Source organism: Arvicola amphibius, chromosome 9 (genome assembly GCF_903992535.2).
Source record: "Arvicola amphibius chromosome 9, mArvAmp1.2, whole genome shotgun sequence".
Taxonomy (NCBI): Eukaryota; Metazoa; Chordata; class Mammalia; order Rodentia; family Cricetidae; genus Arvicola; species Arvicola amphibius.
This window is the reverse complement of record NC_052055.2, coordinates 7685866-7712497: the sequence shown is the minus strand read 5'-3', so window position 1 is coordinate 7712497 and position 26632 is coordinate 7685866. Positions and strand designations below refer to the sequence as shown.

The window sequence follows — 26632 nt, the reverse complement described above, 5'->3', positions numbered from 1 at the left end:
ATTCTTCCCCTGCAGCAAACCTCACACAATGCCTCTCAATGATTTTTAGCATCTTAATCACTCCATTCTGTCCTCAGTCTAGAAGATGCTGGGAAGGAATTTTCTTACTGTACTCTAAATTGGAAATAACTATGAGACTATATCTGCTTCTCTTGGACTTTTGTACTGCAAAACACCAATTGAGATATCAGATTTTTACCATGTTCCAAGTTATTTTCCAGTCAAAGAAAAAGAATCCTTAAGTTCTTTGAGGTGGCAATTGACCTGAGGCTTTAGGCACCAAAAGAGGGATTTTGTCAATCACATAAACCCTCACAAAAACTGAATGTCAGGATTTTATGCCACATAATTCATCTTGATGATCCAATTTTGTGATTTATTACTAGAAAAGGAAAGATGCACTAGAAGAAATGTTTTGGTTTCTTTGCTTTTTGAATTGTAACAGAAAATTTTAATTGTATTTTTCTAAACTTTGTAAAGTAAGATTTTATTTCTTTAGACTCCCAAAGATACCTTTCCCTCTTTCTCTTCTCTGTCTCTCTGTTTCTCTCTCTTCTATGTCTCTCTGTCTCTGTCTCTCTCTGTCTCTCTCTGTCTCTCTCTGTCTCTCTCTCTCTCTCTCTCTCTCTCTGTGTGTGTGTGTGTGTGTGTGTGTGCATGTGTGCCAAAGCATGGTACAACCTCATCACTACACAAAGAAAATCAAAGATAATAACATTTGTTGTCAGTATTTTCTTTGAAAGAATATATGACCATCAGCTTTGAAACCAGGCAAGCCTCTGACTGTCCCTAAGAAACATTGAGAATTAACTTTTGCTGGGATATTCAATAGAAATTGCTTGTCTCGGTATTTTTAGTATCAAAACCTCAAAAAGAAGTCCTAAATAGTTGATTAATTAATTTGGTTGGACTCTTAATTAACTTAATAGATAAGGAAGAAATAGTACAGGATGTATGCATGATACTGAAAGTAAATACCAAAAGGACCAGTAGTAAATGAGACCAGAGTTTCAATGCTAATCATCACTGGGGCTAAGGATTTGGGGATTCTGGAAGCCCTAACAATGCAGAGCCCTGGAACTTCAATTTACAGAGCTTGTCTGCCCTCCTACCCCCACAACAGTGCCCTTTTAACTACAGGTGTGCAAAGATAAATAGCATGCTTAACTCAAGACATCTGAGTCTTGAAAATAAAACACCTTCTTAGTATAAATAGCGTAATTTTTCAACAAGAGTTATAGTGATTATCTTTTCAGGAAGTAGGCATGAGAATTAAAGGACAGGTGAGCTAGAGGACCTTGTTAGAGTTTCCAGAGTCCTTCATGAGTAAAGAAAGAAAATAAGTAAAAAGTGTTCTAGACTCAAGAAACAAAGCACTCCATAATACAGCAAAAGAAACCTAAGAGTTCTTAAAGGGCTGGAAGATTGATTAAAGAATAGATGTTTGAGTGAATCTTCTTCAGCTCCTGTATATGAAAACGCTGACCTTAAATGAGGTCATCTGCCCCGACATCCACTCTTCAGTTGCTTGTTCTTTGAACCTAGTGTTCCATTGACTCTTTCAAATAATGTAAAACTGTGTGCACCTGGGAAAACGGATCCTTTCATCTGTGACTTCTCCCCCTTACCGCCTCTAGTGTTATATTAATAGTCCAAGTTTCTATCTCAGTATATTTACAAATTTGATTCCAGACACTTGCCTATCAAGGCATATTTCTTTAATTTCGATTCAGTCATTCACCTAACTCATGTTTCCAGAGGTAGTGTGAGACACAGTCTCTTTGGAAGCTGTTAACTTGTTTACTTCTTTACTTATTCCCCGGCTATAGGAGAGAAGAAGGAAATAATGCCTTCATCGGTGACTTCACTGGCAGGGTTTTTCTTTCAATTGGTACTTATTTTTTACTGCACCACTTATATGTGCCTGATCCTTATTTCTCTCTGGTTTTTAAAAGTTGATCTCATAACTTAACTCTTAACTTATCAAAGTACAGAATATCAGCTGTTTTCATCTTCCTACTCACACACTCTTTTCTTCCCAATCTTCTTTTCAGTTTTTCCTTCTCATTACAGATTTGTGTTTGTGGATATTGGTCATCATCAGACGACTATCTCTTCTGGACATTTATTCACTGAGAAGTTCATGGGTTTTTTTATCATTTTCTCACAAACGCAGAGATAGGCATTGGGGAACAAGTAAGTGCTTAAGTTGCCTTTGGAGACTTTGGTAAAACACCATTTCTCCAACACACAAGAAAGTGCTGCAGAAGACTTATGGAGCCTTCTCCAGCATAGGGGACTATCCCAAGATTCAACACCAGCAAACTAAACTTCTGTTCTTTAACAAACAGTAGGAAGCTGTTGAAACAGATTCAAAAATTCAATGCCTGGATTCCAATGGGAATTACTCAATTGAATGGGCACTTGTATGTGATATAGGTCCCTTCATAAAACGTGATGCTTGGCTGGGCGGTGGTGGCACACGCCTTTAATCCCAGCACTCGGGAGGCAGAGGCAGGCGGATCTCTGTGAGTTCGAGACCAGCCTGGTCTACAAGAGCTAGTTCCAGACAGGCTCTAGAAACTACAGGGAAACCCTGTCTCAAAAAAAAAAAAAAAAAAAAAAAAAAAAATCGTGATGCTTTCATCTCTCATTTGGACTTAAGTAGTCATTTTAGTGGGGTGTTCTATGAGTTATTTTCTCAAGTCTTTCTTTATTGGGAAAGACTATACTCATTAAAGCAATACCCAAATACAATGTGAACAGATCCTTAATACTGGCTAAAGGTCAAATCGTGAAAAAATAATGTCCTTGGGACTTGAATTCTAAAAGATAATTATTTTATTAGAGTTAGGGTGTTACAGCATATAGACCATCTCTTGAGATGACTAAAATTTAAGCTCCAAACAATTTGAAACCTTAGTTTATACTGATTCAATAAATAGTTATTGAAAGTCTATTATGTGTGGGGGATATAAGAGTTCATAAAGCGCTAAAAATTTCCAGTCTAGTCAAGCAAATGAGGCACATATATAACTAATAATATTGCATTATGAAAGGTAAGTAATTCTTCAATGTTTTGATAGTTTAACGAAAAGAGGGTGTGTGGACTGTCTCAGTGAGAAAAGTGTGTGCATGGGTGAGGACCCGAGTTCAGATCCACATCACCCGTGTGGACATGCTTCAGTAAATATCCGATTCCGTATTATCATAGGCTCTGTAATTGGATGAGTTTTGAGTAATTTAAGATAAATAAATTAAATGTTGCATTGAGATGTCATTTCAGGAATAATTACAAATATTTAACTAGAATTAATTTAACAATATTAACAAAATCTAATATATGACTCAAAGTCACCTTTATGCTATTATGAACATATATTCCTATTTTATAGAAATGTAAAACATTTTAGTTTAAATACAGACAAGAAATGGGAATATACTAAGTTTTCTGATATCACTAAATAAAGGATGTCTGCAACACACTCAATTAACTGAAGGAATTTATTCTTTCATTTCTTTCCTTGATGCTAGATAGCCTTAAAACACAGTTAGGCTCAAATTTCACAAACCTTGTAGAAAACCTCCCCACCCCCCACATCTTCTAAAAATAATCTCTATCAAACTTTTGCAAATGAATCCGTTCATTCACAAAACTTTGTTCTTCGATATCCGTCATTTGTAGAACTCTGCAAGCCATCCTCATCATGTCAGAAAGAGAAATAAATGTCTCTGGATAGAAGGACAATTATCTAGAATATTATAGGGATTTTACTGGTTTAGTAAAATAGTGGCTTTAGGTCTTTCCCCAAGACTTTACTGGCCCTGGGTCGTTAGTTGGTTAGGTTTCCAGTATCAGGCATGATTTCACTCTTGCTCTGCTGGTCTTAAGTCCAGTCAGAGAACTGCTGGTTACGAAAAGGTACTGAACTGCTTTTGTACCCTTAGGGTTATCGCACCAAGTTGTGGCCATTGCCGTGGTTCATAGGCACCATAGCCGGGTAATACTTTCGGCTCCCTCCTTTGACATCTTACGTGGCCTCTTCTGGCACCATGAAAGCCAGTCCTCAGGCAGGAGGCTTTTAGGTCAGCGCTAGCTCAGATGTCTCTGGGTCCTGTGTCTGAAACACATGCTGTCTTCAGCAACTGGAACCTCTCTTCCATTTCAGGGCGTGAACTGTTTATAATGCTTTAGGAGTCACTTGGACTACCTTGACCAAAAACTTACAAAAGGGCTTCTCATAACTGGTGTTGGGACGTTTGTTAGATACTCTTTGGGCCTTGGAGGGTGCACTGTGAGCCCAGATGGGAAATTTCCATTTAAATTATGTATGATATTTCCACACCAATCTTATGTGTATTATAGATATTTTAGGGAAATAATTGATAATATGGTTTCTTTTGGCGTTTTTCCGACATCCTTACTACATTTTACCCTTCTCTCTTCTATATTTATATTCTTCCTTTCTTTCTAATTAGATCCCCTGCTTTTCTTTCTTAACCACTTCCCCTTAGATCACATGTGGCCTGTCATTGTCTTCCACTGCTTTTCCACCCTTTATCCCTATGTTTGTCCCTTTTTCTTTGCTGGTTTCTGGAATCTCTCCAGGTTATTTACTCACTTCTGAAGATTTGGACCTAGGAAGCTCAGATGAGAATTGATGTGGTTTGTCTTTCTGGGTCTGGGTTCCCTCACTCAATATGATCTTTTCTAGTTTTACCCACTTACCCACAAAGTTCATCATTTCGTTTTTTTTTCCTGTGAAATAGTATTTCATAGCTCATTTATGTATGTAATATTTTCACTATTTATTAGTCAGTTGAAGGACCTGTATGTTGCTTTTATTTCTGATCTATTTTGAGTAGAATACCAGTGAATATGGCTGAGTCATTATCTGTGGGGGATGTTGATTCCTTTGGACATATACACAAGAGTGGTATAGCTTGGTCATATGGCAGGTTTTTTTCATTTATTTAATTAAGTTTAATAAGGATTTTCCATACTGATATTCAGAGTGGCTCCAACAATTTGAATTCCAATCAACAGTGAAAGATTTTTTTCTTTTTGTTTTTTTTTTGAATTTGATCTTGGTTTTGGGCTTGGGTTTTTTGATTTTTATTTTTGGGTTTTGTTTCTTTTCTTTTTTGCCCTTTCTTTTTTTTTTTTTTTTTTTTTTTTTGGTTTTTCGAGACAGGGTTTCTCTGTGGCTTTGGAGCCTGTCCTGGAACTAGCTCTTGTAGACCAGGCTGGTCTCGAACTCACAGAGATCTGTCTGCCTCTGCCTCCCGAGTGCTGGGATTAAAGGCGTGCGCTACCACCGCCCGGTTGCCCTTTCTTTTTTAGTATTTGTTTTCAGCTCTTTTGTTGATCTTTGCCATTCTGACTGTGGTAAATGAAATCACAAAGTTGGTTTAGAATTGCATTTCCTCAACAAACCAGGAGCCTCATAGTAAAGTATAAAATAATAGAAATTGATTAATTAAGATGGAAGAGCGAAAGGTCTCTATCAGTATTCAGAATTCACAGAATAAATTTTAGACATACCTTGACATTCCACTATCTTCCTTTGCCATTAAGACCCTCTGATTGTCCCTCTGACATGATCTGAGTTTTTTTTCTCTCTGTAGTTAAAAGAACACTGTGTTTTTGTTTATTTCACAAGAAGGGCCTCATCAAGACGAAGAAAAGACAAAGAAAAGTCACATTCTCTAGTCCATTATGGACTAACTTATGGATTAACAGAACTCTTAGCTGGTAGTCGCAAATATTTCTTAGTTGTACTTTCTTGATTAAATTGCATTATATGAGATTTTTAAAAAGATGGAAGAGCTAGCTAGAAATATTCCTGAGACATCAGCCAAACAAGGTTGTAATTAATATAGTTTCTTTGTGATTATTCAGGTCTGGGCGGCCAGGAAACGAACAAGTAGTCTCTGTTTATAATATCTTTCTTTCCAAAAGTCTAAACTAAAGCAAACACTGTTTTATTTCAATGTAAATCATCAATTGAAATGTTGTCTTTATTTTCAGCAAAAGATGTACCTGTATCTTTCAATAGCAATGCTGTGGCCTGCTCTAAGAGCCTTCCTTGCTGATGACACTCTGCCCATTCATTACGGGTGCAGATTGATTGAGGAAGATGTTAAACCAGTAACGGAACTTGGCCACAGCATCAGTGACATGGCTTTATTGTGAAACTCTGTCCGATGGAATCACTACAAATAGGCTCTGAAGAAATACTGGTGTGGGGTGGTGGAAGTGATGTCATCCGCATATTTTTCAAGTAACTGTAAGAATGACAAATCACTTTCCTAGGCTGGCAGGAGAGAGACCTTGAAACAAAAATAAAAATGTGCTCAGCTTGTGAGTACCTAAGACCTTAAGGTCGATATCTCAGACTTCATCTATCACTTCAGATTCAAGGGCAACCTTCAGTTTGTCCTCCCTACCACTCACTTTCCTTTGAACAATGAAAAAGACTCTTGGCGTCCTAAAAACAAGCTGCAAAAGTGGAAGAGCTGGAAGTCTTTTTAGTAGATGAAATTTGTGAGAAACATGAGAAGCAAGGTTCACGGAACTGAGACGCCTGCTCTTCCATAATAGAACGTACTGTTGTCGTGAATTCATTGAGAAATGCAATAGCTTTATCGTTCCACTTGCTGAAATTTCTGTATGAGAAATTTATAAATATAAAAATTTCTGTATTTCTCCTACAGATAACTGGAGAACGGTGACAAATTTTAGTTGTATACCCATTGGATGCATTTTCCCATTACATAATAACTGGAGAAAGCCAAAATGCTGATATATTTTACAGCAATTAGCACTGTTGTGCTTACAGACAGTCTTTCTTCATTCACATCTGATTGTCTCCCTGGTCGTATCCTTCTTTGTTGTTGAATACCCCACTTCCACCCTTTCCTGATTCCTTATTCCTGTTTTCTTAAATGCTTTGCTGTGGAAGAACATTTTAATTTAATCTCCTAACATCATCTTTCATGCCTCTCACTTCCCCCCTGGTTTACGAAGAACAAATGCTTAGGATTCCCATGGAGTTGTCTTAGAAGAAGCATCATGCCTACTGGTGCACCATTTCACCAGAATCAACTGCAAAGAGAGTCTTGACTTTTACTTGGTAAAGCAAAGGTCCAATTGCAACATCTTAGCTGAATAGTGGAAGGCAGAAGTACTTCCTTATACACAAGGATTCAAAAACTTGGCCACATCCACAATTCAAAAGAACAGTCTATAATTTCCTAAGTCTCAATTCAAATAAGTTTCCTTATATAATTACAAAAATTCTTGGCATTAGTGTGTGGACAGTCTTTGTTGAGCTGTAGCAAAAAGTCATCTGTGGATGTCAACTGCGGGTCAACAAATGTGACTCTATCGCCTGCGTAAAAGGGAGCATAAAATGAGCCCCTGGAAAGAGGCTGTTTCTTGATCTGGGTTTCTCTAGTATTGCTGTATAACTACACAGACTCACAGCTGTCTTTATTTCTTTTTTAAAAATGTTGAGAAAGTGTTCATTTATGAAATTTTACTTCTGTCTCCCAATGTAAGAGAATGGGCATCAAAGCAAGTATCTCTTCTCACATCATAAACTGCCCCTCTGTGACATACTAAGACATAGTCATGGAGGAGAGGAGACCCTCACAGGGTACATTACTAATGCATCTTGTCTTGTTCAGGGACAAATCTATTATACTCAAAATACTGGTCTCATCTACTTCTTAAAATACTTTGCATGAGTGTATGTGTGATGTGTTCGTGAGTGTTTATGGGTGTGAGTATGGGCATGAATATGTGGAGATCAGAAGGCACCCTTGAGTGTTAGTCCCCACTTTCCATCATGTTTGAGACAATATCTTTTTATTCATTTCTGTCTATAACAGTAAGCCTACCTACATGAGGGCTCCTAGTGAGTCTCTCTCTGTGTCTTCCCACCTCACTGAAGGAATTCTCAGAGCAACACCATTATGGTCTGTCCTGTGTGCATTTGGGGTCCCATCTCACTGAAGCAGTTCTCAATACTAATAAATCATTTACTAAGAAACAGAAGAAATAACAAGAAACATGATATAGCCTTTGTACACATAATAAGTTGAACATGGTTTTGTATTTGGAAAACTGAGACAAAAAAAAAAAAAAAAGAACTGGAAAGATTCAAAGGAAATGACCCTGACAAGGGCATCAATCTTCCATCAGAGGAAGGATAGGGATAGGAGATGCTACAGATGTCATCTTAACTTCAGCATATATCTATTCTTGTATGCACATCGAGAGGCATAAAGGCTCTCTCAAACATTACAACTGTGATACATTAAGACCATAGTTTCCAGGAGCTGCTGGAGAAGAATATGGGATGTCTGGGAAATGGTAATAAAGTAGCGCACCAAATTCAGGCTGTAAGGAAATATGTAATGTACAATGTCATTTCAATTTTCATTCATACATGATGAGAAATGACTTTGAAAGATGCAAATTGGACAATGGTGTTTCATTCTAAAGAAAGAAACAAAGAGCTGGAGAGTTGACTCAAAAGTTAAGAGCATTAGCTGTTTATGCAAAAGGCCTGGGCTTGATTCTCAGCACCTAAATGTTGGTTCAGAACTGTGAGTAACTCCATTTATAGGAGATCAAATGCTCGCTTCTCATCTCCTTAGGCACCAGACACCAATGCAGGGCCACAGACATGCATACAAGCAAAACACTCACGCACATAAGATAAAAACAAATCTTTAAAGAAGAGAAGGGAAACAAGAAAGAGAGAGGAATATTGCAATGACTAATTGCTGTTAGAAATTCTTATAAAAGGATGTATTTAGACATTAGAAATACACTTACATAGAAAATATCTCATATTGGGAAAGGACAAACAAGGAAAAAGACTAAACCTTCATAATATCAAGAATTGGGACTGAGTTTCTTTCTTTCCTGCATTAGCATGTGGGACATTTATTCTGCCTCTCAGAGTCTGAAAACAGAAATTGTGACCATTCAGTGTTAGATGAGCAAGATTGGGAAACTCTGTATTCTTCTCCGAACTGGAAATTCTGTTAGTCACTGACACCAGCCAGACTAAATGAGATTTACCTGTACATTTGAAAATCTGGCTTAAAATCAACAGACAAACAAAAACAAAAGAACAAAAAGAAAAAGTCTCAAAATATGATATGGTGCTTATTATTAATCCCCAAACAAAAATTAGCAAACATCACTAAATAATGAGAAAATATTACATCATACATATATCTAGGTGCAAACACAAGTCACATGTATTTACATATCTTCACATTTTATTTGACCTTTTTTTTTTTAGTACTGTTTACTATCCTGCCAGAGCTGGTGCAGATCCTAGGAGACTCTTCTACATGCAAATATTAACCACCATTGATCACGTGTGGGTACTAATCACAGACACTGTGGACGTTGCTAAATGGTGTTGGTGAGAATCCATATTGCTAGAGAGGAAGGGAGACAGCCACAAGTACCAAACTGGCTATGCTGATCACTGTAGCATAGATGCTCAGAGCCCCAAGGAAGCAACTGAAGAACCTGGGCAGGCTCTCATGGCCCCAGAAGTGAAAAGGGCAAGAAGAAAGAAGATAACCACCAGATAGAAAGCTGCACCAGACGCCTTCTGTGATTTCCCATGGTTCCCATGTGTAATCCGTAGATGGTCTACAAATCTTTAGTTGTCATAGATGATCTTGAAAACTCAATTTTTGGAGGCGTGTTGGCCAGGCCTGTATTCGAAGCATCTGAGGGTTTGCTGTACACACATCATCAGAAAGCCCTTGATCTATGTTATTGAAAAATACATATAAGAAATGTTTCTAGAGAGTAATTTTGGGTTCTTTACATAGTGTAGTTTTAAGATTAGGCAGCTACTGAGGTTTTGAACAGAGTTTTTGTTAAGCCACTAGAACTAAATAGCTCAGATACAGAAGTGTGGCATGTGACCTAAGTCGAAAGGCCTAACTAAGGAGCTGTAGGAAGAGAGACACAGTGTGTGCTCAGCAAACATTTGTTTTGAAGGTACTGTTACCTGTTGGGGTCACCTTTATCTTTCCTCTGAGCTGCACCGAACAAGCGTCTGTCACTGAGGCTCAGTCACAGTGGTTGCATTCATATTAAAAATGTTTATCATGCTATCTGTATGAGGTGTTAATGAAATAGTCTGCTGCACTGATGTTCTAAGGGGGATTTCAATTTAAAAACAACTGTAAGAATAAACTTTATTTCTTTTTGTGGGTCCCGCATTATCAGAGAAACACATGGGTTTTGTATGCATAGCAAAATAAACTCCAAGCTCGGGCCACAGAGAAGTTTACCAACTCATAATTTAGAACCTGTGCCCCCCCACACCTATAATCTGGATCCCTCTTACCCTCCCCGCTCCCTCCCCCCCCCTCTCTCGCCTTCTTTTATCTTTTGACTTTCGGTTCAGAAAGTGATTTGTTGGAAGGGCTGATCTCAAAGAAAGGAGGAAGGAGAGGTTAAACAGCTAATAGATTGCCGTCTAGGTTACGTTGTTCTGCCAAGCGGCTGATCTTTCGCTCTGTTTAACTGCAGGTTATATTTAAAGGGTCACACGGGGACAGCAGGCAAACAGAGCAGCCTAATCCTTCACGGAGCTGATTTCAGCACGAAGGATGCCGACAATGACAACTGTATGTGCAAGTGTGCCCTCATGCTCACAGGAGGTAAGTCCCAGCGGCCTTGCCCTGAGCTGCCTTTTGTTGGTTTGAAGTGTGGGGTTTCTTATAGCTGAGAAAGGGGTTTGAACTACTGGTCAGGAAACTGAAGAGCAAGTCCCTAGAGATCACTGAGCTCTGCACAGGGACTTATCTGTTATCCTGCAAGCCATTGCTGGCATACCTAAAAGCTTGTCTCCCCCTTCATCTGTGATGGCGGTAACCTAAGCATCAATTTGAGTGAATTCTGACTGCTTCAAGCACCAGGTACTCTGCCTTTAAATTAATCTAGGTTGCTCTTAGTGATATATAGAACATTACTTCTTTCCAGACGCTTTATAATTATCACAGTCATTCTTGGTGATGAATTTTCACAGAAAATCAGAACAAAAATAAAGAAATGTGCTTAAAACAAAGTTATACATTCAGACCAGCTTTACCAGGGTTTTGGAAAAAAAAAAAAATAGATGCTAGAGAAAACACCATCAAATAGCATTGTATCACTATATAAAAAAAGTCAATGTTTTTTGTATCATTCCACATCTTTTTAAGCATTTTGAGTGTTTCAAAAAGAAACTCTAATTTGCTTCTAAAATAACTGCAACTTTTATCAAACTTAATAATCACTGTTTTACCCAAGAAAGAGCAGGGTTTTTTTCTTTTTCTCAGAGGCTCTGGTAGGCAAAATGGCTCCTCCTAGATCCAGATATATTCTTTTTTTCTTATATTTTCTGTTTCTCTTCCATTATTGCAAGTTGTACTGATTTCTTCTCTAAAGGAATTCTATGAACTTCACAGGTTAACATGCCTTTGTACTTCCGTAATTATTGATTTAAAGAAAACCTTGAACTTTTAAAATGCTGTATACATAACATACGAAAGTCTTCCAGAAGTTGTTACAGTGATTGGTGGAAGTGTAGAAAACACTAACCTGAAACCCAGGGATATTGGTCATGAGTAGTGCGGGTTTTCTCAGGAACGAGGTTAGTTCCAAACAAGATGGTGAAGGCTTTATATAAATGGCTCTTTTTCTCAGAATTGTAATTCTCTTTTTTAATATAAGAGTAAGCGCTTCTACCATCAACCATTCTGACATTCTTTTTGTGTTACTCTAGAAAAATCTTTTCAATGTTAGCAGAGACATTGTCATTTCTCTACTGTGATGCACAGGGAACCTAGTAGAAAATACAGGGTGTGGTAAATAAATGCGCATTTTTTTTATCCATGAAATGCTCTGCTCTCAAGTTTTAAATCCAGTAAAATGAATTTTAAGTTGGCATTTCTGTCACACATTATCAGAACACAGAAAACCATGAAAAGTTTTAGAGTAAGTTTTCCTTGAGGAGGCCATTTTGCCTTGCTATCATTATCAAATAACAACCTTAAAACCCACTTCACCTTGGCTGGGTGGTGGTGGTTTAGGCCTTTAATCCCAGCACACAGGAGGCAGAGGCAGTGGATCTCTGTGAGTTCAAGGCCAGCCTGGTCTACAAGAGTTAGTTCTAGGACAGGCTCCACAGCTACAGAGAAACCTTGTCTAAATAAAAAAACAAACAACAACACCAAAAAATTCACCTACAGTGACATCAAATCAACATAGGGTCAGCCTAGTACCAAGGACAACATGACATGAATCTGCTTCTATCCACATTCACATCATACTTCAGTTCTGAATGTGTCACTTGGCATCATAATTCGACCTCATTGAGCATATTAAAGTTACCTATATGTAACTCCGAGATCTATACCTAAGATAATGACATTCATGCCTGTGATTTCCAGTTCTCAGCTGTCAGAATGATTTTAGCAATTTTTATTCATTATTATCAACTACATATCTCAGAACTATTTTAAAGTCATAGCCACAGAATGTGGCTCACATCAGCCCCGTTTCCATAACCAACATTATCGGCAGCTTCATACAAAGACTTGAATGTTCCAGCCAATGTTTGTTTCAGTGTTGAAATATTCTCCATTTGCATTTTGAAAGATATGTTTTTGCAGTAAATAAATACAGTCCTTGAACAACCAACAGTGAGTTCCTTCCACTGTGTTCTTAGAAGAGCACCCTCTGTGTTCATGTTTCTGTCAGGATTACTCCAACAAGGTGCGAAGAAGGGAATTCACTTCTTGGTCGTTGAGAAACTACCACTACTCAGGGTTATGATGTTACTTCTGCCTCACATGACAGAACTCTGTCGGAAACTTTCATCCATGATTACTCTTGGATTCGCTTCCCAGTCACTATTCAACACATACATTGGGAAGAGAAAAATCTCCACTCATTGCTTGGGCTAGAAGAGTCTAAGTAAATGTGTTTTTGTCATAAACACCAATACCCTATCAAATATCCTTTTGAGAGAAACCAGGTCTTGTAAAGCCATTCACACTGAAAAGTTAAGCCGTGGAATTTAGGGAGCTGAGAGCTGGAAATCATAGGCATGAATGTCAACAGCCGTCCAAGTCACTGGAGCATGGCCTGGAACGTATGTGCTACAGAGCTGCTGCTCACCGCCGTGTCTGTTCCTCATCACATCTCCCTTAGAAATCAGACCGCTCCGTTGTCTGATGAGTTTTCCTTTCCTTTGCGTTGTACATCGTGCTTGAGCTCACTCCTGCTGGATTTTGACTCTTTTAAGCAACAAGAGTCTTCACCGTTTGAAAGTAAGAATTTGTGGGGCTTGTCATGTGCTCAAGAGTTTCAAGGCTGAAGTAAGATTCAATGCTCGCTAGCTGTCCTGGAGCATTTTATTTAAGAACATGGAAGGGTTTGAGTCCAAGACTGTGGCGTCTTTGTCACCTTCATCTGTTAAATGCTGGAGACCAGGAGATGAACTTAACTGAAAGCTGACAGTATTGTAGAGAGATGCAAAATGGAGCATTGTGAGCATGTACCTTCTTTTCTAATATCCTTAGTTCTTCCAACCAACTTATTACATTTTCTAAGTATGGGTTAAGTGAACTTCTACTAGAAAAATGAACTGAGCAAATTAGAGCTCATCTCAGTTAAAAAAAAAAAAAGAAATAAAAAGAGGTTATCAGAAAAATTATGTACAAGGAATGAGGTAACCTTGCACGTAACAGCTTTATTGACAAAACACAAATTATGGCAGAATTGTAAGGAGCAAGGAAGAAACTTCAGACTGATCATCCAGGAGTCAGTTTCTGGAGTGACATGCTGGAAGGGCAGTGCCTTCCCCATCAAAGACACTTGCAAGAAATGAAGAAAAGGCTTTTGTTTTAAAGAATTATTTATGATCCTTTCTGGAGCGTGGGTATGGTAAAAACAGTATCAGCCTTTCTTCTGGTTCTGTGTTTCTATCCTTCCATGTTGTCATTGTAGTGTTAATTAGGAAAAACAAATACAACACATAGATGAAAATTTGTATGCGTAACATTGTACGCGCAACATGGGAGCGCACCATGGGCTGAGACAATATTGTACATTAGCATGTGCAGAAGCAGACAGCACAACATTTTATAGCATCTCACAAGTATGCAAACTTATTCCCATGTTACCAAGAAACCAGTAATTCTCCCACCCCGTTTAAATACTGAATGATTTTATGCTTTATTACAATTTTTTATTGCAACAGTGCATATCTTTCAATATTGGACACAGAGTTTTCTACTGAAATGACTTCTCAAGTAAGAAGTAAATAGAATGATTTATCCACAGGGACTTATACATATCTTTGTCGTGTGATTTTATCTGTGCTCAGTTTTGCTATAGACTCCTCCCTGTATAGAGAACAGAACTGTGAAGCTCTGTCTGGAGTAAATGGAAGGCGCTGATGAAGAGGAGGAACTTCGCTGTGCGCTCTTAAACTCAGAGAGATCAATCAATCAGTTTCATTAAAACTGGTCAATTATAACTACTACTTAACATTAAGACAGAGCGAATGCAATGCCACTCTATGTACGCTTTTGTTTGTCTGTATTTATTGTGCTTAAAGTAGTTATGCAAAAAAAATTATTCTGAATCCAAAACTACGGAGAAAAAGAACTCCTACTATTAGACTGTCATTTTTAAAGTAAATTTGTCTTCACCTGGAGTATAGTCCCTGGTACTAAATCAAGAATCTTCCAGATAAACAGTTCTAAAAGTCAAAATAAGCTTCAATTACTAAGCTTTAGTTCTACAATCAATCTAAGTATCAAATAATTATATAAACTGTTTTGTCTGAAAGTTCATAATAAAATACAATTATTAGAAGTTGCTAACAACAGAGACCAAGCAGCATGGTTTTATTTTACTTCCCTTTCCTTTTTTAAGTTTTACTCCAATATGATTTCCATATTTAGTATATAATATAGAAACTCTGTAAAACTGTGACCTAACCTTCGTCAGAAAGAATCCATTGCGGTAGAAACTCTGCCCTCTTTTCCCACGCATAAACCATGTCAGCTGACAGGCATGGCTTTCTAAAGCTAACAAGGGATATTTTTCTGTTCCAGCCTAAAAGAACGGATAAAGCCATACACATAAATTTTTTAGTCTGTCCTAGGACTTACCAGATGCTAGCAGCAGGGTTGATAGATACTTCTTCAGCTTGTGTTCTATCCTTGACGAAGACAAACAAAAAACACTAGCTGCTTCTTCAAGTGGTGCATGACGTTGAAAGGACAGAACCCTTGGGAAAATGTAGTCAAGTTGGCATTTTTTGATAATTCAGGAAGGGCCGGGCAAACTTTTACAAGATGAGAGGCTATCCTCACATTGTATGTTACCATTTAATTTAAATGTTTTAATTTAATTAATTTAAATGTTACCAGAAGATTCACGTGGATAATCTGGGGCTGAGTGAACAAAATCTACCTTGAATTCCTCTTATTCTAACTCACTTTTTAAATAGTACCTGACCAGACCACAGAGTCATGTTCCCCTCATTCTAACTGCGTGCTACTTCCCACTGTATCTCCAGATCCTGTTAGGGTGTGGCACACGCCATGAACTCAGGGTTTCGATGACTATGTTATCTGAGACTGTGAGAGGACACGCAAACTCATGGATGAGCCACAAATGATCCTGTGAACAGGCATAAAAATAATAAGTGTTTGCATAGACAAACAGGAAAAAAAAGATAAGTAATCAAGAATTGGTACCATCTCTAAGAATTCCAGAATCCAAGAATGACCTCCAGAATTGTTAAAGTTTTATTTTTAGATTTCCGGCTTCCAAATAAATTGATCTTCCCAATCTCAATGCTTAGAATCGTATTTCTATTTTTACAGTACACAATATTGTTGTTTCAAAATTAACAAAGAAAATTATTCACAAGTTTGAAGGAGATAATTAGAATTATAATCTGTTAGCCTTTTGCACATATCATAATTATACCGATGGCAAAATGTTTCAGCCACAGTTTAGTAGCTGACTACGTGTGAGAAACTACCAAATAAATAGCTTGATATGCATTGCACTCCACAATGCAGCCAACACTTACCCAGCTTTGATTGTTTCACAGACTTTCTGCATTAGCTTAAATGATCTGTATTTCGTAACTCACACGTGGCTAACCAAAGCCTTTCGATTGGGGAAAATATGGACCTAACTCATTCCTTTCACCAGATCCGAGATACAGAAAAGTTAGATCATTTGCCATTTGCCTGTGTTCACAGAACTAGTGTCAAAAGTCTGAGCTGTGCACATGTACTTAACCCCAAGGTCGTCACCCTGTTGCTTCTACTGCCTCTGTTGGGAGTAAAGGCATTCAACGGGAATGAAGGGGTTGTATTTAAATGTTGGAAGGCTATTTTCACAAGCACTTCCTCACTCAACATGCTTAAAGGTGAACTGAAGTCCATAGAAGGGGAAAGACAATAAGAGTACACATACAAGATTTAAATAAATTCACTATTGCTGGCCAGAGCAAACACCGTTTCATCTTTGAAACAAAAAGAGAAAGAAACAACACACACACACACACACACACACACACACACACACACACACACACACACACACACACTTGGCCTGAGGGGAAAGAGTAAGAGACAAGAGAAGGAAGAGAAGGAAGACAGACCTCTGAAAAAGCTTGTTGCCTCACATACACAAGAATCACTCAACTGTCCCTTGAAGCTGGCTGTGCAAGGGTGAAGAGGTTGACACCTAAAGGCAGCCAGTGACTTCTATGTTATGATCTTGGTGCTAGCAATGGTACAGAGCGCTTGAATCCCAGCCTCACCCATCCTCACTGATGAAGAGAAAAGTCTTGCTTCCTGCGGAGACGCTCCTGCATACCGATGATTAGATTATGCACAGTAACGTGAGTGGAAGAAATCCACAGATATATCTTTCCGCTTCGCTGTATGTTTTACCTTAAAAAAGACGTGCTGAGAGACGTTTTGTTTAGGATCACAGGACTGTGAGAGTTAGGTTTCCCGACTTTCAAATAAATTTGAACTTCCTGAGTAGAAAGTTTAAAATCCAATTCCTATGTTCTGGGCAGAGTTTCATTTATTAGTGATAAAATGTGAGTTTTCTGCTTCAAAGATAAAAGGCTCAAATAATTTTAAAAGTCCTGGGAAGCCTGAGATAGTTATTGCAAAACTAACTTTTAATGAGTTAAGTGTAAATGAATTAGAAACATGCGTCTCAGATTTCTTATTAAAATATACATGAGGTTACAGGTTATAATGAAAAATACTTGGCAAAGCCTACGTATGGAGCTGCCAGCCTTCAAACATTTGAGACATTCTATCAGTTCCCCGCAATGACAAGTGGAAGCTGCTTTCTTCTGCCCTCTGCTTGCCTCACTGGGTTCTGTTGAGCCTGAAGTGTCTTTCCCGGTGTGCCGCTCAGCGTGTGTTACTGTGTGTGCTGCTCATACCTGCTAGTGCATGTAGACATGGATGTACAAGTGTGTGTTGGGGGGGGGTGACTGGGAAAGGGGGTGTAGGCCAGAGGTCGATGTCAATGTCTTTTGCTGATCACGTTCCCCCTTTTGAGAGAGTATCCCACTGAACCTGAAAGCCATGAATAGGCTAGATAGGCTAGCTTGCCAGTGAGCTTCAGGGATCTGGCTGTCTCCACTCCACTGGTGTTGCGATTAAGTACTGCTTTCTATGTGGGTTCAGGGCATCTGAGATCAGGTCCTCTTGGTTTCTGTTGGGCCCTTTACTGGCTGAGCAATCTCTTCATTCTCCCAGTTCACTTTATAATGCATTTCCTAATTGTTACTGCAAGGAATGCACAGGACAAAAGACAGAATTAATGATTTCTTACCAGTCCTAATTGCTACAGTGCAGTGTCTCATGTCTTATGGATGCAAACGCAGCTCTGTCCCAGCAGGCCTTCCTGCAGAACTTCATACTAGCAATCAGTGTATTACACACCAGCTGCTAATTTCAGCAACCTAACCTGTAGCTGCTAGTGGTCTAGACAGGTTCAGTGGGAGACTCTCTCAAAAGGGGGAATGTGATCAGCAAAAGACATTGACATCAACCTCTGGCCTACACCCCCTTTCCCAGTCATGCCCCCTCCAAAACACACTTGTACATCCATGTCTAAATGCACTAGCAGGTACAAGAGCACACACAGTAAACCTTTCATTGACTGCGCTTTACACCATTGGGATATATACAAGTAAAACTGGCTATGCTGAGAAAATTTTTGTAAAAAAGATAAAAAGGGAAAAAGAAACTACTAGAAATGTTTGACAAAAAGAAATGTCCCTGTTACTCAGGTTAATTTAATGCACCTATCAAAATCTTGCTCAACAGAAGCGTCAGCTTCCTCTACATAGAAGTTCAGAATATTTTATATAGAAGCAGAAACTTTCATGGGGAATATTTACATTCTGTTTTCTGTCATGTTAACTCATCTTCTTAGTGGTCATCAATTGTAGCGCCTGCCTGAGCCCTTTGTACTACTATACAGTTCTTGAGCTGGGAAGGGAGCTGGGGATTGAAACACACAAAGACTCACAGAGACACGGGTCATCCTGGAAACAGAAATGCCCCAAGAATGTCTCCTTTATTGTGTTCAGGGGCATATTATATAGAGATAGCCAAGCCCCAGCCAAACCCACCAGAAACTACTCTCCTGCCATCAGTAACTCCTGAGGGTCTCATGCTCAGAGCAGCTGAAAGCTGTCTCAGAGCAGAGGAAAACAAGTTGTTTACAAGAAATTCAGGATCTGGGGCTTCACAGCTCCCAACAATCAATTGCTCTCTAATCGATCCCTCTACCTGTGGCCCACTGATCCTTAAAGCTAACAATACTTCAAACTTATATCCCGTATCGCATGAAGACTATCAATAAACAATTAATATCAGAGTGAACTGTACTCATTCGAATGCCAGTTCATATTTTTCTCTTAGACTTGAAAAAAAAATAAGACAATACCTTGGCACCTACGACTTTATCTTCATTCCTGCCCCATAGGGCACAGCGGAGCATCTGGCTCTTTTGGTTACCACTCTAACTCCACCACTGCATGTCTAAGTGGTCCTAAGCACCTAGATAGAAGTGTACAGGCTGCCAGACTCAGTGGATCATCTTATTTAGTTCTAACTGTGCTGCAACATAATTGCTCTTAGTCCATGCATTACAAATGCCACCTGAGAAGAGTTCTTTAAACTCTGGGAGCATTGATGTCTCGAGTATGGACTTTGTCATACTCTGTAAGGTTGCTTGGAGAACAAAAAAGACTAAGTATCTTCACACAGTCAGCGGCACACATTAGCTAGCAGTACACATCAAATACTACTGTTGCTGCTGAGGATCCCGCAGTTGTTAACTGATGAGGTCGGTGTCAATCAAGGTTTTTCTCTCTACCAGCTGGCTGCTCTCTCGGCTCCCCACTGTTCACAGAAAGTTTCCCACCCATAGAAACTCGCTCTGTGTGCTCTCCTCTACTTGTTTCCCCGAATCTCCTCCCCACTGGCACTCAGCGGTCCCCGCCGCTGGCAGACATTCTCCTGTCTTCTCAGGCACACACTATTTCGAATGGCTTTCCGGCCAGGAATTCATGTTCCTGGATCCAGTGTAAGTGGTAAATGAGTAATTTTTTGAAGCTTCTTGGCCATGAGAGTCTCTAGCCTCTTTATTTGCAAACCATTTCCATTCGACAAAGTTTTAATAGCTATCTCCTAACTTTGAACACTTTTTATCAATACAAATGGCCTGAAGTCGAAATGTTGCTTGGGTTGAACACCTATCCTGTGTTTGTCCATGGATTAGTATTGTGGAATTGATTCTAGACTCAATTTTCCTGCTCATTGGACTGATTCGAATGGTCAAGATGGCTTTGGCAGACAATACAGAGTCCAAGCTCTCCACATTTGACTAAACGTCTCAGCTGGCAGAGCTGTTTCCTTCGGTTAAACACAAGTTCCCATTGATAGAGAATATTGTGCTCCTTCACTTCGTGATAGACAAGCAGGCTGGCTAAATTTAAGTGGACCATTCTCAGGCTTCATTTCCTGAAAGTCTCTTTGCTTACTGTGTGCCGGCCACAGTTAGGTTCTGTCCGTCTCTAAGCACTTGCCCTGGGCACCTCCATCTCCTTGTTGGCATCTGCAGCAGCTGTGGGAGTCCTCACTCGTTTTCATCTGGTTGCCCGCTTCTTTTTCTTCAGACCTCATGAATCATCGGCTTCTTCCAAAACTTGGAAAGTTGTTTTTCCCTTCTTAGTACCTTATTTTCTTTATAGTGTTCCTGATCATGACTGGTAATGACCTTCTTACACTCTGTTCTTGCTTTTCAGTTTGCATGTAGTTTCTGTGAGGGAAAACAAGATTGCTGTTATGTTGACTATTGCATAACAATATCTGTATATGGGGAGTATGAACACAATAAGACCAAATATTTTGTGCAAGCATTCGTTAAAACATCTTTTTAGTGAACTAAATAACTCCATAAAGGAAACTATTCTGTCATAGCCAGTGACTGAGAAGCCTGTAACCTCTGCATGCCATTTACTTGGGAAGCCCAACTGGGTGACATACTAAGTATTTGCCCTTAGGGTAATGAGCAAAAGCCTGGGTTTTTCATTCTGGAATCTTCTGAGGTATGGGTGACTATTTCTCTTATGGATGGTGTCCCTTGCAGGGAGGATATTCCTGAACTGTCTTCAAAATGCCTTCTCCACTATGGTCACTTGTTTAACTAATTAGATAAAGAACACAGGAGAGATTTGCCTCATTCTTAACACAGGACACCAGTGTCCTCTCTTTCCTGAGCTCATTCAGCCCAGTAACTCCAGTCTCTAGCATCTCCCTTAGCAGCCAGGCTGTGGTCTATTTTTATACTTTTCCCCACAACCGTTGTTTCTTTGTGTAAACCAGATAAAGTTTATATTTTAGCAACAGCCACAGAATGCAACTCAAGGCTTGATTCTGTGGCTCTTCACCGCTTTCCTTACCGAGTAAGAGCCTTTGCTTCCTCCAGAGATGAGGAGGGACAATGGCAAGATGGCATGATTGAGGAAGGTGACAGAAGAGTCCTAGGGATTGCACAGGAAGGAAGGAAGTTAAAGCCCAACCGCAATGAAGTGGAATTCATTTTAGAGTTTTAGCTTGGTCCCTTCAAGAGAATTTTCTGGGTAGATCAACTCCATAAAACTAGAATATCTTCTGCAATATAAATCAAGAGCTTTTACTAGAAATACTGACCAAATGTTGGGGAATTCATTATAAGAAAGGAAAGAGAGAATCACACAATTCCTCCTTTTGGGCCGAACAAGAGCTTTCTTGTCCCCTGTGTTCTGACCGTGTTAACGTTCATGCTGGGTCCTTCTATCATGGATTCGGGACCTCTCACAATCCATCAGACAGGCCTTACTGTTCCTCAGGTGGATTGATGACGAATGCAGTTTGTTATGCCCCTGGTGTGACTTTATAAACAGACCCCAGCTGCACTCACCTTCCAAAGTTGAAAGCAGGGGGAACTAATGTTACTTCATCTAACTTTTTCTAACGTCTCTGCAAGACAATGCTCATGTTACTGTCAGACAGCAGCTGGACAACTTTCTTTTTCGTTAGCAATTAGTCCCTTAGGTAGAGCTCTGCAATCAAATAGAGGTCAAGTGTATCCAAATAAAAATATTCTAGAATGTCTCTGGCATAAATCTCTCCCTAAAGGCCTCAATTGTGTTACTTCAGGAGAAAAGAACTATGATTTAAAGGAAAAGTTTAAAGCTTTAGTTCATCAAGAAAAGAGAAGTAGTGTGTTCAGTTATTCTAACACTGGGCCACCACGTCATTTTCAGCTTGTTTTCCTTCTGCTACATTTGAAAACAATTTGGACAATCATAGATGAAATATTGATAAAAATGACCCATGTGGCCACTATTGGCAAAAGGTCCCTGTAGCTATAAATTATAGATATGCTAGATACAATTTGAGCTTTATAGGCCCTAGAATATGCGATTAATTTTAGGATCAATTCCTGACTAAATCATGAAGTTAATGGAAAATGTTTTCCTTACCTTAAGTGACAGTTGTCTAAGCTTCTGACATCACTAATATGCTAATAACTGTTCTGTTCTCAGTTACAGAAGTAAGGTGCAATTCTGAATTTATATCTAGGCCTGACTTTATGTTAAGATCCAAGTGTAGAAGCTCCGCCTAATTACGGTGGGAAGAGAGTCCCAACGCGGTCATACTGAAAGTTGGTTCACATGAGTTTCTGTCATTCTCATTACTTACACGTATTCCAAGTGTCATTTGGGACACTTGTGCTGGGAGGGTACTGTTTCAAGGCTTCCTGTTTGCAAATAATCAGACCAAGAAATCTCTCATCAATCATGACAGTTACTCTCAAATGCTAAGCCTGACCTGCTTCTATTTTTTCTCACTTTCCCTCCCATTGGTTCATTTTCCAGGTTGGTGGTTTGATGCCTGTGGCCCCTCCAATCTGAATGGAATGTTCTACACTGCGGGACAGAACCACGGAAAACTGAACGGGATAAAGTGGCACTACTTCAAAGGGCCCAGTTACTCCTTACGTTCCACAACCATGATGATCCGGCCCTTGGATTTTTGAAAGCCCTGTGCCCATATGGGAAATCTGCAACGGAATCTGGGAGTGCTCCCGGATGAGAAGCCTTTTGGAGGCTTCAGAAACAAACAGCATTGTCTTCTTTCCATCAGCAAGAGGATATGTGATGGCACCAAGTTCTTGACTATGGAGCCTTCTGATTTCAAAAGTGTCCACGTGGGTCACTGTGTTCTAGTGAACTGCATCCAGAGAAGGCCGCTCACTGTCACGCTTTGGAAAGGGAGGAAGCTGTTCGGCTTGCCACACTTCAAAGTGCTTCTGGATTTTATTTTGAACCTATAGCACGCTGATGATAAATGCAGCTTGTTTCATATAAAACCAAATGAAGAATAAACAACAAAGAACATACATTTTTTAAAAAAATGGGAACAGGCCTGCCAGAATCTGTTGAAGACAGATTGCCGTGGTGACATGGTATCATTACAGGACATCTCGCTGACACGTAACACTGACATCACAGCACAAATGTGACATAAGAACAGCCTTGTCCTCTGAACTGGTAAAAAGTTAGTTGGCTTTGGAAGCCCATTTCTAGTGTTATATTCAATAGTTGGTTTCGGTTTTCCTCTGTTCAAGGGTAAATTCCATTTTTGAAAGTCATGATACAGTACAGCACACGGAGGGTTACAGTACGAGGTAGAAAGATACTCAAGAACTCTCAGTTTTGGGGGTGCCATTTTCAGAAGCGTCAAAATATAATCAAGAATGGATACAACCGGTAAAAATTACTCTCGTGCTAAAGTATTCATTTACATTGGAAATTGATTTACAGATACACAGATACACAAGTATGTCTAGAGCCTGAGTGTGTGTGTGTGTTTGTGTGTGTGTATGCATATATAAAAAAATGCACCCTGTTCTTAAAACAACACGCATGCAGCTAACGGTCTCATTGACAGTGTATAGGGGAGCAGTGTGTGGAGTACCTGAGTTGGAGCAGCCCATTGTACAGATTTTCTGACATATATTTGCATATCTGTGGCATCATTATTTTTAAAATGTTTGTAGATCTTCATTTCTTCATCCAGATATTGTGTGCTAATTTTTGTCAATTAGCTGAAGTTTATTTACAAAAGGTATCCTGCTCCAGTTCTTTATAAAGTTAAACTTTGAAGTCTAAATAGAATGGAAGCATTTTAAATGCCATTGTACATAGCCTGCTAGCCCTGTCCATGCTAAACTCAACACCTGTTTAATCTGGGATATACAGTGTTGTCCAGCTGACGATCATAAACATGAATGCTCAAAGACATTTACTCTACTACCTGATTAAACCTATAACTCTTCACATTGTGTTTTCTCCTTCAGCCTCTATTTCTTCAAGCATTTTCTCTCTTGAAAAATAATATTAGTAGAGAAAATTGGCATAATTCCTTATATGTGAGAGATATAAAAATTTACAGTCATGTAGCTAGGAAACTTCTGATTATCAGCTACTGTAAGTGCCTTCGTTCAGATGTCCCTATGGCATAATCTATTTGGACACATGTGTTTGCAAGAACTTGATGTTACTGCAGGGTTCCGTCAAGCAATGCTCTTCGTCTATAAATGGTCAAGGTTACGTCAGAAAAAATGCAATCCCCATGATTTACTATGAAATGAGAAAACAATGTTGTACATCAGTTCTGCTTCCTTGGAGAAGAAAGGTTTTCTGTGGAATACAAATTTCAACACATCAGGCTTGACCGTTGCACTCACTCAGCCTCACTGGCTTTCCCGTGCCTGGGAGAATAAAGCTACTCATGGTACTAAGAAAAGGTTTTTTCATTGTTTACCATCAAGTCTCTCTTATATTTATATGTTTGTATGCAATGCCGTTTTGCCTTACAAGTGGTATGTTCAGGAATTACAGGTTTTCTGACATTGGTAACTCCCTCAGAACTCTTCTAAGCCTCTCCATCTAAAATCCTTGCTTTCATTTAGGTAAAGGAAAAGGAATATTTTTGTGGTTGTGGTTCTGTTATTGTTGTTGTTTTTCCCACAGATGTTTTCAAACCAGTCTCGGATTAGGTGTACTGTTTCTCAATCTATATTACAAAAATACAGTGATATAATAGGAAAAAAGCATGGTATTTACTGTTTTTCTATCTGGGTTTGAGAAATGAGATAATGTTTCCAATTATTTATAATAAAACAGTATAAATGTTTAGTGATTCCATTTTGTACACTGTGTAATGCCAACATGTCTGTAGCAATTTGACATTCATAGCTTTTGCTTTTAATTATTTCAGGATAAAATAATTAGATACTAGAATTTTGTCTTTCAATTTCTACTTCAAAAAAAGTTGTGTGGTTTCTATGGAAATGTCTTCATAACACTCACAACATTATTTGTTTCAAATAAAGTTGAAAATAATGTTTGCAACTTCATCTTGTTTTATTTATATATGCTATAAAACTTAATGTCACAATCTACAAAAGGATGGAATCACTGTAAAATTGCCAGATGAACTAGAGCCTCAATATTTGCAAAAATTTCATGCTGGGAGGCAATAGAAAAGCTTTGACCCATTAGAATGAAAGGTCAAAGTGTTAGTTCTTCATCCTACATCTGCACTTGATGGTTTTATGTTTGTTCTGACAATTTTCAGGTTCTGTTGTCATGTGGCAATTGACAACCTTTTGATTTTTTTTTGTGGGATCTGGAAAAATATCAATTATTTGAATATCTGAGTTTGGCATAAAGGGAAGAGGAGAGAGCCTATGAGAAATCCAGCGCATCCCCACGCCTTATGTGCCTCGTATGGACTTGCAAGTTACAGTCTTATCTACAAGAAAGGAGTTCTGTTACCTCTGTTCTTCACCCTGCTCCCTTCACGACCACGTCCATTCAACCTTTCTTTAACTTCAGTCCTGATTTCTAGAAAGGTAGAGTTTCTTCTGCATCTCTCTTCCCAGGACAGACTAACGAGAGCTTAGAGACCACAAAGGCCAAGTTTACCAGCTGAGACCACCCTAGACCAGTTCATTTCCAGCTGACTTGTGGACAGTTATTACTCTGTGAGTCATCTCAGCTGAGGTCAACTGTGCTTGGCGCAGAGCAACAGAATTTCCCAGATAACATACATCATCTGAGGAGAACGGCTGAGGTGATCATCTTATGACGCATGATTTTGGAGTGTTTTGTTAAAATGTCCATAGCCAACTGGCAATACAGTGTATAACCGTGCTCAATCATGCACACACTGTGATTCTGAAGTAGTCTAAGGTTTAGGAGAACCGTCATTTTGTTCAGTCCGGATGTACAAAATAACCCTCTAGATTGCATTAAATATTAGGTATTAGGTATTCTTGACCCCCTTTTCTGAGAAAATACTTTTTAAAAATCATTTTCCCATTTTTTTCTTCCACTGAAAGTATATCTTTTCTCACATAACTTATTCTGATGATGATATCCTCTCCCTCTACTCTTCCAGCCCCTCCCCACCTTCCTGCCTTTTCAAACCCACTCCCCTGTCACCTCCATTTATATACAATTTACCTCTCTTAACTGGATTGAACAGTACAGTCCTTTATATTATTTTAAGATATTGCTTCAACTAGGTAGTGGTGGCATACACCTTTGACCCCAGCACTCGGAAGGCAGAAGCAGGCAGATCTCTGTGAGTTCGAGGCCAGCCTGGTCTACAAGAGCTAGTTCCAAGACAGGATCCAAAGCTACACAGAGAAACCCTGTGTTGAAACCCCCCCCAAAAAAGATATCAGATATTGTTTTATTTATTTGATAGTTCCAGGTTCAAGGGTTTGAACCCAGGGCCTTAGGTATAGTAGAGAAGCATTCTGTACTTAATAATTCTTTGCCTAATAATAGTTACACTATTATTATTATTGTTATCATTATTATTAATTTGAGGAAAGGTACTATTGGGCTATTCAGTTTGGTCTTGCATTCATTATATAACCCAGGTAGACCTTCAATTCATG

At 39.0% G+C, this 26632-nt stretch overlaps 1 protein-coding gene across 1 annotated transcript in view; it reads left to right on the top strand.

Annotated features, from left to right (window-relative positions):
- Window positions 1–24941, top strand: part of Angpt1 (angiopoietin 1) — a 243016-nt gene extending 218075 nt beyond the window's left edge. Inside the window, exons 8-9 of the mRNA XM_042055692.1 lie at window positions 10580–10710; window positions 22533–24941. Of these exons, the coding sequence (XP_041911626.1) occupies window positions 10580–10710; window positions 22533–22693 (292 nt within the window). The 3' untranslated portion in view covers window positions 22694–24941. The remainder of the gene's footprint in view (window positions 1–10579; window positions 10711–22532) is intronic.
- The last annotated feature ends 1691 nt before the right edge of the window (window positions 24942–26632 follow it).